The sequence below is a fragment of the Mercenaria mercenaria genome, chromosome 13, assembly GCF_021730395.1.
Source record: "Mercenaria mercenaria strain notata chromosome 13, MADL_Memer_1, whole genome shotgun sequence".
NCBI lineage: Eukaryota > Metazoa > Mollusca > Bivalvia > Venerida > Veneridae > Mercenaria > Mercenaria mercenaria.
In genome coordinates, this window is record NC_069373.1 from 22398650 (window position 1) to 22411936 (window position 13287).

The window sequence follows — 13287 nt, forward strand, 5'->3', positions numbered from 1 at the left end:
ATTCTGCTTTGTTTTGGTGCAAAATATTGAGAAAATATAGAGAAATGACAATTCATTACAGGTCACCCCCATCCCCAAAAATATGCAAAATTTAGCCCTGTGCAAGCAATATTTCAATTAATTTTACCTTATTCGTGGAATTTACATTTAACATCCATTTAATTGTTACGAGTTTTGTCATTTCATTCAGAAACATGCTAATTTCAATATTAATTACACAACTGAAGTGCTAAAATGCGAGAAAAGACATTTACTAGGTCCTAAAACGAACCAAAATAGTGCCACCTGGTCGAAAATTCAATCTAAATTCCAAAAACACAAGAAATTTAAGCGTTTTCAGCCATTTGTTACTGTTTTACATCATAAAGAATAGATTAATGGCATTTCCATTCATTTTCGAGGGGTTTCAGAAAATAACATGTATTGCCCCTTATAGGCTGAACACCACTAAATCCAGCTGTTCTTTATTTCATATAAAATCCACTCACTTCATAACGGTGTTTCGACATTTTCTAGTATATATGATTTTCAGAGACTTATATTCCCATAAAGAACTAGATCGCTACTTTAGAAAAACAAAAAGAAAAGGGGGTGTTAACTTTTATATAAGAAAACTACAGTTCGTTAAAAACAACCCGCTGAATTTACTACTTTTCGCTTCTTTCAATTTCTCTTTTCGTGACATTAAATTCTTATGCCGCCATTTTTATCTAGCATGCGATAGGAACATGCTGATTTCATTAGAATGCAAAGTGATACATACTGAAACGCGGTAGGGTAAAAGTAAGCACATTGCTGCCGAGAAAATGCACTAGGAAAGGAAAAAAGATTAGTACTATTTATATTTGGACTACTTGTGACTAGACCTGCCGAGGCTTCCATTCTATTTGGTAGTGATCAGCCTTAAGAGAAATTTTGAAGATAAAAAATGTTTTCTGGAGCATGTTAGTTTGCCTGATTAACATGGAAAAACTGTATTTTTGTCATAATGCTGACAATATTAGTAAAAGATCCAACTACTACCCTATGAGACCTTTAAAATGACGTATATTTAATATCAGGTTCCTGCAAAATTACGCCCCAATTAACTGGATCAAACATAGGGCATATGAAATCTTATTTACTTAATTTGACCACTAAAAGCAAAGTGTGGGAAAAACAAGGTTCTCTAAAAATACTTCTCAAAGTGTAGTCAAGTTACTCAAGTATTTACGCTTCATTAAAATATATGCAAGTAGATTGTTAAATCTAACTACACAATAGTGTGACTAATGCCAGTTCACCAAGGTCACCCAAGGTCTCAAGTTATAAACCGAGATTGAAGACCAAGGTCGCTCAAAGTCACAAGTTACAAAGATGAATTTGAAGACCAAGGTCACTCTAGGTCACAAGTTTTATAGTAAATACTGTCCAAGGTCACAAGCTATAGATGAATTTGAAGACCAAGGTCACCCTAGGTCACAAATTATAAAGATGATGTTTAAGACCAAGGTCGACCAAGGTCGCCCAAGGTCACATTTTATAAAGTTGAAATTGAAGATAAGTCTGGAAACACAATCTGTTAAGTAAAATTTCAAATTAGTAATACCAGTAGCCTGAAACTGGCTTATAAATTCAATGGTATTATCAAGAAGGCTCAACTGCTTTAGTTTAACATAGTCTTAATATATCAAAACATATGAAAAATAGTTACCACGGCATAGGACACCATGAACACAGCATCAAGTACTCCCAGGTAGGTTTCTGCATCTCCTGCACTGCCAAACATATGATGATCATTCCACAGCTACAACAGCAGAATGAATGAGTGTGTATATACTTTATATCACTGTAATAAAAATAAATATTGTGACCTTGTATAAACTAGATCGATGTTTTGTGTGAAAAAAGAACATATGAGCCGTGCCATGGGAAAACCAACATAGTGGGTGTGCGACCAGCATGGATCCAGACCAGCCTGCGCATCCGCGCAGTCTGGTCAAGCTCCACGCTGTTCGCTTTTAAAGCCTATTGGAATTGGAGAAACTGTTAGCGAACAGCATGGATCCTGACCAGACTGCGCGGATGCGCAGGCTGGTCTGGATCCATGCTGGTCGCACACCCACTATGTTGGTTTTCCCATGGCACGGCTCATTTATATTATCTCTCCTAATGCATTAAAACTTGATAAGGCAGGGATTTTTTCATGCAAATATGGTGTGGAAGTAACTGTTTACCAAGGCTTGACCTTTAAGACTGCCCTATGGCCTGGTCGGGCAAATGAAAAATAAGAAAGATCCCAAGAAACACTTCTAGGAAAATCATGTACTACTGTTTCTGTTGCTATACTGTACATCATCCGACCCTAGGCAGTCATATACATGTATTGATAAGTAACCAGCTGATCTATTTGACAATCTACTCTGTCTCACCAAACCACAAGAGCAAAATCTATACATTCTCTTCTTTGAATGGAGCATAACAAGTATAACATCTCACTGACCTTGTCAGGTTTATTGATAAGAGTGTCATTTCCTGGAGTTGCACTCCATTCACTTGAGATGGTTGATTTCACATTGCTGAATGTCTTCCTTGTTGCATGAAAAAATGCGTAACTGAAAAAAAATCAACTCGATGAGGTTAGGTTGCAAAATAAGACATATCCTTGTGTATTAAATACAAGAGTGCCAGACTGTCACAAAATACATCCGTCATCGAACTTGGCCTAATTCAAGGGCCATAATCCAAGACTGCCTGTGGCAATTTGGGTGGATATCAAACTTGGCCGAGAGATATTATGCCCACAAACATTGTCAGCAAGTTTAGTGAAGATCGGATGAAAACTGTTCGACTTAGAGAGCGGACATGCTTTGGATGCCGACTGCCCACCCGCCAAGGGTGTTCACATAATTCGCCCCGCTCTTTCAGAGATGGGCGTATAAAAATCAAAAAGTCAAATTGGCAGAAAAATACCAAAGTTGGCTTAGAAATGATTCTGAATGTATAATCAAATAAGGGTACACATAATTATGTTTTCTTTATTAGTCTAAAAAATTCTGTTTGAACATTCATGTTGCATATATACACATTTTAGCTAAGCATACACAAGCAGTTAAAAAGACGACTGATATACATTTCCACATCAGTCAATTAAAATATATGTTGTCGTCTAGACTGGAAGTTCAGTAGGGAAGGTAATTATCTAAGTTTTATATTATATATACCGGTAGCATAAAATACACAGCATGTAGGTTATAAACAGTAACTGAGAAAATGTGACTGGTGCATGTTGGTTTCATATAAAACTTATTTCAATGCTGCACTAATGTGATACTTCCTAACAGCTAAAGTGTAATGAAATACCAAATTAATACTGTTTCTCATTTGCTTAAAAATATCTTATTAAGTATAGCATTAAATACTGCACAAATTAAACACTATATTCTATACTGCATGATTTGTACTTTATTGTTAAATAATTAGTATATCTATCTATTTTTTAGTATAGAATTGGTATTAATTTGAAAAATATTGTCAAATGGGAAATGTTCCTTCTGCCTAGTTCAAATAATAGGATGTTTAGGCCAGGACAACAAGGTAACTTTAGAGGGATGGCAAAGATCTATAAAATATCTGATCATAAAATATTAAGCCATCCTGATAAGCCAAACAAATAAGACTACTACATGTAACTGTCTAACTGCTCGTTTTAGGTGAGAATTGCACGACTAAAATGGACTAGCGTATTTTTTCACTGGGTGCCCCCAACTGTGGGCAAATAGCTTTAAATCATGATCACCTCTACATCCTTGAACAGGTATGATCCCAAGACATTTCAACCCCAAGAGACATTTAGACCCCAGGAATCTTGATTGTAGCTGTGACCTTAACCTTGAACTGATATGTCTGACTCATGAATTTGCACAACGTCTTGATGAGGTGATCATTTGACCCAAGTTTCATGAAAATCCTTCAAGGGGTTTAGGAGATACAGAGCTAAAACCTTTGACCTTGAGTTGTGACCTTGACCTTGAGTTGACATGGCTGACTCATGAGCTCTTGATGAGGTGATCATTTGACAAAAGTTTGATGAAAATCCTTCAAGGGGTTTAGGAGATACAGAGTGGACACAAAATGGAAGGCTCAAACCTTTGACCCTCAGTTGTGACCTTGACCTTGAGCCGGCATGGCCAACTCATGGGTTCTGCACATCCTCTTGATGAGGTGATCATTTGACCCAAGTTTGATGAAAATCCTTCAAGGGGCTTAGGAGATATAGAGGGACACAAAATGGAAGGCCCAAACCTTTGACCTTAAGTTGTGACCTTGACCTTGAGCCAACATGGCTGACTCATGAGTTCTGCACATCGTCTTGATGAGGCGATCATTTAATCCAAGTTTCATAATTATCCTTCAAGAGGTTTAAGAGATACAGAGCGGACACGAAATGGTAGGCTCAAACCTTTGACCTTGAGTTGCAACCTTGACCTTGAGCCGACATGGCTGACTCATGGGTTCTGCACATCATCTTGATGAGGTGATCATTTGATTCAAGTTTCATGATTATCCTTCAAGAGGTTAAGGAGATACAGAGCGGACACGAAATGGAAGGCTCAAACCTTTGACCTTGAGTTGTGACCTTGATCTTTAACCGACATGACTGACTCATGGGTTCTGCACATCGTCTTGATGAGGTGATCATTTGACCCAAGTTTCATGAAAATCCTTCGAGGGGTTTAGGAGATACAGAGCGGACACAAAATGTTACGGAAGGACAGAAGGACGGACAGAGACCATTCCTATAACCCCCCCCCCACCACTTGTGGTGGGCGATTAAGAATCGGGCTAATAGTTGGTAGGGGCAGAGAGGGAGGGGGTGTCCTGACCCTAACTTCCCCACAGCGCAGGGGCGGACCTAGAAATATTCGACTGGGGGGGGGGGGCACCAGTCTAGAACAAAGACGTCAACGCCGAGGGCATAGTGCTGGGAGCGAGTAGGTATTGGAGGGGGCCTCTGGCCATGTTAAAGGTGTCTCTCCCCCGCCACCCCCACTGGAAATTTCTGAAATACAGGTATGAAATGGTGGCCTCTTGTGCATTTACATCATTTTAGTGGGGTCAGGTAGTCTTACTCATTTGGCTTATGACCTGTTATTTTTTAGTTGTCATCCCTGTAAGACTTTAAAAAATCAAAAAAAGTCATAATATACTGCTCTAATAAATTAGACATTAATATTCATGTAGAAACTTCAAATGGGTTGAATATAACTCATAACTTTAAATAAGAGACTATAATAAAATGTCAGCAAGGTAAATTTATGCACAGGAGTACGTAATTCTATCAATAAGACCCGAGAAGTCTATCTTAAAAAAAAAAAAAAAACTTATATATATAAAATATTCATCAATAAGACCTGAGAAGTCTATCTTAAAAAAACCCAAAAAAAACCCATATATATATAAATTTAAAAAAAAATACCCCCTATATATATATAAGATTTATATATATATACTGCAGGTATATACTGGGGGTACAGTCAACTCGCCAATAAAGAATCACTGCCAATAGCGGATCACTTGAAAATAAAATATGAATCTCTCTTAAACATATTAGAGTATACAATGTTTTAGTATCCAGTAATATAAACTTATCCCTTAGCAATTATTACACAAAAGAAGATGGATCTAATCTAATGAGTTTGAGTTCCATGAGTAGATAACTCTTGCAATCATGTTTCCTGACTTTGATTTTAGCACTCTTGAAGTCTTCGAAGTAGAATAATTTTGAGCATACCTCACAGTTCCTTAGATAAAACCACACAAATTTGGTACCATTTTGAAGAGTGAAACACACACTTTCATAGGAATAATATGATTATGAAATTTAGATTGACTTTGATGAAAAAAAGTGTCATCAAGCAGAGGTGGCCATTCAGCCAATAGAGGGTCACCCATATAAGGGATTATCCAAAGGATATTTATTCTGCTTAAAAATACAAATCGATGGTTGATTTGGTGTAATAATGGTTTGAACTGGCAAATTTAGATAAATGAATAAGGTTCTGTGCATCAATATTTTGATTTTAGAATTAGATATAGGGGGCCTAGTTGGTGCTAATTATGCTTAGAAATACAACTGTGAAAACTAGCGCTATATTCCTTTTACCTAGTAACTCCCATTTGAAATGTAAACATTCTGATTCTCATTATATTCTGCCTTGAAATGTTTATTTCCAATACCACAGTCATGCTTTGTCAAATAAAATACTATTTTAAATGAATAGAAAATATAATAAACTAGGTGACCCTCTATTGGCAAAAGTGACCCCCTATTGGTGAATCGGACAGGTTTAAATATTTCATCATAACTTCAGACGTAAAAGATAGATTCAAATAAATCAAACATTTAAATGAATGTGAGCAATAGTTTTAAGTGTTAGTAAGTTTAGATATCATGAAAGTCTAAACATTCTTCACCACATGCTATAAGTGTTGATAGTGACCCGCTATTGGCGAGTTATCTGTATTTTTTTTAAGACAGACTTCTCGGGTCTTATTGATAGAATTTCAGACTCCTGTGGTTTATGCTTTCATGTCAACATAAATTCATTATCCATGATGTAATCATTACAAATACATTGTATATGTACCAGAAAATGTTCCCAACGGATTTCATTGGGGACTTCCTAACAGAAATATGCAGAATAAGTTTGGATGTGACGGGACTGCGAGTGTCCAGTTATCATCCTGTCCCAAAATGTCCTATTATTTGGACTAGGGGTCAGGGGGCACACTACCTAGAATTTTTTTAAATACAGGCCTCTGGTGCATTTTTAGGTCTAAATTCTGAGGTAATAGAGGGGTTATTCCCATCTTGATGGGGGTGGGAGGGACTGGGACTCTCCCCCTTGAAAATTTTGAAATACAGGTATGAAATGGTGGCCTCTGGGTCTAAATTATGCGAAAATATTATTCCTTTGCCAAAATATTAGGGTACGCCGTTGATGAGTATAGGTCACTTCTCAGCCAAATTTTGGGGTGGGGGGCTCGAGAGTGTAAAAGACGTGTGGGGACGAAAACGATAGGTTCCAGGCAAGAAGCTGGTAAATAATGAAAAAGATTTGATAGCATTACCTAATAAATGTTAAAAGAAAAGTAGATACATGGTAAAACGTCCACATATTATTCTAAAAAGTAAAACGAAACTAAAATAAAACCGGATGTTGAAATTTAATGGAAGGTAAAATACCACTAAATCAAAGTCCCCTAATAGGTTGGACGGGCCTAAATAGGCCTATTACAGGATATAGACCTAGAGAGGTTTTGCCTGCATTCCAATTCAAAGAAATTACATTTAAGAATTAATGTGTAGTTTTAACAAACTTTATACTTAATGTGAAAGAATTGTATTTAAATGTTCAGAATAAAAGGGAATTAATTCATGCAATTACAGAACTTGACTCGAGTTACTTTATTAGCATAGAAAAATCAAACCAGTTTGAAATTCATGTGTTTTGTTTTTCTCCATATCAATGCACTGATTTAGTGTACATACACTGTAGCTTTGATCATTTTTTGGCAATTATTAGTTTAAAATCCAAATCTAAACAAACTTCCCGGGATTTTACTATAAATTAGAATAACAATGTATGTAATCTTTTCAAAAACATTCAGTTTTAAAACATTCTATCAGTACAAGATAGCTTAGCTTCGATTTTCACATGAGGACATATGAAAAATGACACGGCAAGCAAACACAAAAAAATGTCTGTCAGAATGTCTTTCTGCATGCCAGTAAAAGAATTATATGAAAGATTATACAATAATTCAAGTCTAAATAAAACAAAATTATCAACCTATCCTCGAGATCTATACTATAAAATCCGCTATACCTAAAATTTAAAGCACTGTATGCGTACTGAGTACAGCGTTGATACACATAGCTAGACCGATTTCAGAGTTTAAATCCTTGGGTTCAATAATCTGTCCGCCATTACCCGCAAACATTAATTCTCGCCTATTTGATGTACGCATGCACGCACTGAGGTAAAGGTAAATTTTATTTACCGTCGCTTTGTGATACAATGAACGTAACGCTGATAAGCTCTGTAGAGCTTTATAGCGACCCTATTTAAAATAAAAAAAGTAGATAACCACAGGTCACCCAACACGACATAAACGAAAATGTTGCAGGCTCGGTTTGATTGAGCCTGTTCATAGTCGGTAGTGGAAGTGCAAGCTACCGTCCACGCTCTCCAGCCCCGGGTTGAGCAGAACTCAACATTTACACATGTTATAAGTACCAGAATGTAATCCGTAGATGTATTCATACGGCGGTGCACATGGAACCTTCAATGATGCACAGAGTGTAATTCCATGAAAAGCGGCGTATGGTCCCAAGATAACATAATGGCTGTGCCATAAACGAGAAAACAATGGGCAGAACTAAACAAACTGGAATTTAGAAAGATCTTTGGTTATGGAGCCTGCAATTATACATTACCAGCAATTTGCTGTACCCTTTTACAGCCGGTTTGGCTGAGGCAATCAGGATAAAGTACCTTGTCCAAGGATACACCGCAGTAGGAGTAGCCAGGAATCGAACCCGGGGCCTTCATCTCTTAGTCCTCTGGACCAGTGCGTCCGTAGTGTATAAAAGTTAGGTTTATTTGTTGATTAGGACTTAATATAAGTTGTACTAGAAACTTAAAAGACACATATCAAATTAATCTCTTCACAAAAAATAAAAATCCCTCAAATAACTAATTAAAGGTAAAATAAGTATATCACGTAAGTCATATATGTACGTATAAACCATATTTGAAGACTCAAAACAAGAAAATAATAGCAACACTTCTTCAAAGTCCCTACTAAAAGCTATATCACCTTAGAAAAACTCCGGGAAAATTTCTCAAGGTATTGCCGTATGAAAAATCAACTTTCATGGACGTTTTAATCAGGCAGTATGCAGAAGTTCAGTTTGTTAATGGTCAGTTCTAGTCTGTATTTTCTTTTATATCTTCCCTGGCTCCTGGTCAATCATGTCTTAATAAGATAATATATCCTTTTTCAGACCAGACATCAACATAAGTACGAACACGGTCGTTAACCCTCTATGAGTTTTTTTTTATTAAAACAGCATTCCCTGACTATTAATGGTCAAAACCAGTACTATTTTGGAAGAGACATATCAAGACATTTCCGACAGGTAGGCACAAAAGAATCGTTTTATAGTAATGACATTGTGTTGTATGCAAAAGCATAACGGAATGTCAGAGTGACATTTTTAAAGGAATAATAATATCTGCCATGTGTTTACGAATCGTTTCCATCCGATTCGTAAACACATGACTGATGTTTTTTATTGCATATCGTCTACATGTTAGCATTTTATTCTGGCAGATTATTTTTCTTGCATACCGTATTTTACAAATAACAGGTCGAAGTATTTTCTTTGTAGCACTCTTTCTTATAGTAGAGCGCGGGAAATTAACGTCCGTAAGCAGAAGTGACGTCATGATGTTTTGCGTTACGCACAATAAATAAGTTCCACTTAAGTTTTATCGTTTGTAGCGTAACGTTATGTTCTTGTGGTAAACTAACGTATTTTGAATCGAGAAATACACTACAAGGAATGGAGAGAAACTATCAAGGTACCTGCTTTTTACGTATTTTTACATAAACAATATATTATCAGTGCATGAACCACTAGTTGTCATTAACAGCACGAGAGTCATCTGGCATGGGGTGGGGGTGCCAGATGGGTTTTGCCGGCATGGGTAAAATCACCGGAAACGCCAGTCCGGTGTGCAAGAATAGAATGTCGTATACAAGATAAAGCAAGGAGATTTTGTGTACAGTTTAAAGGATTGCAAACTCGCATTGTACTGATATAGCCTAACATACCAAAACAGCTTGCTAACCTGTAAAACAAGTTGTTCTAATGGGCCCTGTACACTTTTTGGGGTTTTCATAAAAGAATTTATTGCAATTTTGTATCAAAAATAAGTATAGGTTATAGATCATTTATTGACTTTCTAATGCAATTAATTTTGCCGAAACGGGGCGCAGCGCAGTGAAGGCAAAACTTAATGCATTAGAATGTCAATAAGTGTATCTATAACCGACTTATAGTTAAAACATCAGCAACATCTCCGTCTCAAGTAAACTAAACCACATAGGGAACCCTTCCTTGAAATTACCTTAAATCAGTAGAAAGATTTCTTTTAATTTGCACATTTGTACGTAGTGACTTTTTACAATATCTTATTAAAAATCTGTTTCTGTTTTATTTTACAAAGGTGACTTTGAGAAAAATTTGAATTTCCCTGGGAGGTTTGGCCAACAATGTCATGATTGTCTGTACACAAAATCATGCGGATGTAATTATAAATATATAGTAGACGACACTTATCGAGTAGTCTTATTCAATGAAAATGTAATATGCAGGTTTAACGTTATGCACTCTGGTTTATTTTTAGACCAGTAGAGGTTAATTGACCTCCAGTTTACATTTGAATTGAATGAACAATAGGAAAATTTGGATATATATAAATACTTATAGCAACAATTAGTGCACTTCCCGGTCAATGCTGTATTAAAATCGTGGAGTTAATACAAAGAGTGCAAGGTGCAGAAAGGTAAAACTTGAACTATGAAAGTAAAGCTTGCATTATAAAGAAGAAAAAAAACAACAACACAATTTGATATTTATATAGACACATTATTTCTTGTATACAGTCCCTGTTTTGGCAATTGCTCCGCCTCCCTGAATGTGGGAAATCCATAGTAGGCGGTACAATGAATACTCATGAAAAAATATGAAAATAAGTTGGTTACTTTTTTGAAAATCCTTCGCTTGTCATTGGATAAAAAAGATGTTTGAATTATAATAAAGTTTATTTCTTTCTTCATAATGACACTGATAAAGAAAACCCTTTCCTCTCTAGGCACATCTCAACATGAGTCAGAGATAAGAGATATTGGGTTTTTTTCAGTATTAAAGTGCTATTGGATAGGATTTACTGGCAGAGATATTTGTTTTAAAGGACTCCAACGACTGGTACAAGTCTAAGACCGGGTGAGTTTGATTAAAATTAAGCTGCACTTTGAAAAAAGGTTACACGCCAAACTGGACAGGGGAAATATTTGTAATTAATGGAATTCGCAACATAAGAACCTAAGAACATACATGTATACAATTAATAATTTGAATAAAACATTGATTAAATGTGCATTTTATGAACAAGAACTTTTGTATGATAAGCAAGAAGTTTTTAGAAAAAAAAGTATAAACGAGACTAGAAAAAACAGGCCTTAGCAAAATGGAGAGTTTACAGGGATAGATTTAAAAACTGTGTTTCTTTAAGTAATCTTGAACAACTATTATTATTTTTTCAAAAGATATAATATAAATGAGTAAACTGAGAAAGAAATAAACAGCAATGGAATAGAAACGACAGACCAGTTAATTACCAACTCAACTTAACTTGCAGCTTCTTATAGAAAAAGTTACAAATTTTGTAGAAAAGTAAATACTGCATTACAAATCACAGCAGGTATTATTGGTTGCTGAGCTGCTTTAGCACTAGTTCCTGCTATTCCTGTATTTGTTGCCAGTAATTACTATACATCTTGACAGACTAAATGCAAGAGATCAGGAAACTATTTCAAAATTACATAATCAGAAATAAAACAATTAATAATGGACGTGTAAAACAAGAAAACAATAAAGTCACTGAAGAAATTTTACAGTACTTTTAGAAATGCAGAAAGAAAAATAGTTCAATACCGCTTGAAATTTATATGAAGGAATTGAAGCTGAGCTGATGAAAAAGACTTGTATTATATTCTACAATTTATCTTTAAATCCCATGTTTAAAATAGGATAAAAGATAATGGTCAAAAGTCAGAGGCAATAGCCCTTCTGTAAGCCACCAACAGTCAAGGGTTAAGAGTCAAATGTTAAGGGTCAAAATGGCCCTATATAGCGACATTCCTTATAAGGGGTCAAAAGTGGCACTATAATCTCGTACATAACCAATGCTTGGTATATATATATTAGTGTATTTTTTACTTTTCAAAGAAAAGGATTGAAGTCGTAAACTGTATAAATATATATGATATCATTATTCCATTTTTAAGAAAACTAGGACTGTCACAGGAGTGACGAATAATACCCTCAAAACACTCACAGAAGTTTGGCAAATTTTAAGTTGGAGAGAGGCCATAACTACGTCAAAAATTTGGTGGTATGTAGTCAAAGTCGAACTTGACCTGTATTTTATGATGTTACACATGTGTACCAAAAATTATTTAAATCTGTCAAGCCTTTCATGAGTTATTGTCCGGAAACAATGAGTTTGGCAAATTTTATGTTGGAAAGGAACTATAACTACGTAAAAAATGGTGGCTTGTAGCCAAAGTCGAACTTGACCTGTATTTTATGATGTTACACCAGTGTACCAAAAATTATTTAAATCTGTCCGGCCGTTATGAGCTATTGTCCGGAAACCATGAAAACAAACGGACGGACCAACCGACCGACAGGCTCACTCGTTTCAGAGAAGTATTTTCAGTTATTTTTATTATATTGGCAAAATAACAAATGACGGACCAATTGTGTCTTGTTCCTTTCAGGTATCAAAACATAAATTTAAGGATTAGATTAAATGCATTATAGATATCCAAAAAAAAAAACCCAGACTTTCTGGGTATCTTTAAGCCGATTTAATTACAATTCTCCAAATTTTACTATCGTGTGCTAATTACTTTGAATTAAATTTAGGAATCCTTAAAATCACACAAAGTTAATATTTCAGATGTAACCTGTGAAATATAGGTCAGTTTATCACAGTAAATAAGTGTTTCAATCCATTTCCGCAAGCGGTTACTGAGATACCAGCTTACACATAAAAACTTAACAAAATAAGTACGCCGCCGTCTACAGACCCACGAGCAAGTCCAATAGCTCTACCTATTCTTCTGAATCGTAGAAGAAGAGACAGTTCTAAGCAGGCACTCTACGATTTGCACTGGCTGCCGATCAAAGCCAGAATAAACTTTAAGATCTTGACGTACATGTTCAATTGCCATGTTGGAAATGCGCCTGCATATTTGATTGAACTCTTAACACCGAAAATCCCCCAGCGCTCCCTCAGATCCTCGGAGTCATCAGTTGACTGTTACATCGTCCCTTTCAACAAGCGAAAAACTTTTAGTGATAGAAGCTTTAGTACTATAGGGCCAAAGTTGTGGAACAATTTGCCGTTGAACATCAGACAAAGTTCTTCAATTGACTGCTTTAGG

General features: G+C 35.8%; 1 protein-coding gene across 3 annotated transcripts in view; it reads right to left on the reverse strand.

Moving 5' to 3' along the window:
- Nucleotides 1-7244, reverse strand: part of LOC123529397 (sugar phosphate exchanger 3-like) — a 54712-nt gene extending 47468 nt beyond the window's left edge. For 2 of the 3 annotated variants that reach the window (XR_008366689.1, XM_045309723.2), the window contains exons 1-3: nt 7114-7244; nt 2483-2594; nt 1694-1786 (exon numbers count right to left, since the gene is read on the reverse strand). Coding sequence is in view for 2 of the 3 variants with exons in the window: in XM_045309723.2 (XP_045165658.2) it covers nt 1694-1786; nt 2483-2594; nt 7114-7160 (252 nt within the window). In the remaining variant the exon portion in view is untranslated. Of the gene's footprint in view, nt 1-1693; nt 1829-2482; nt 2595-7113 lie in introns of those variants that run through there. The other variant, XM_045309724.2, reaches the window with a different exon arrangement.
- Between the last annotated feature and the right edge of the window lie 6043 nt (nt 7245-13287).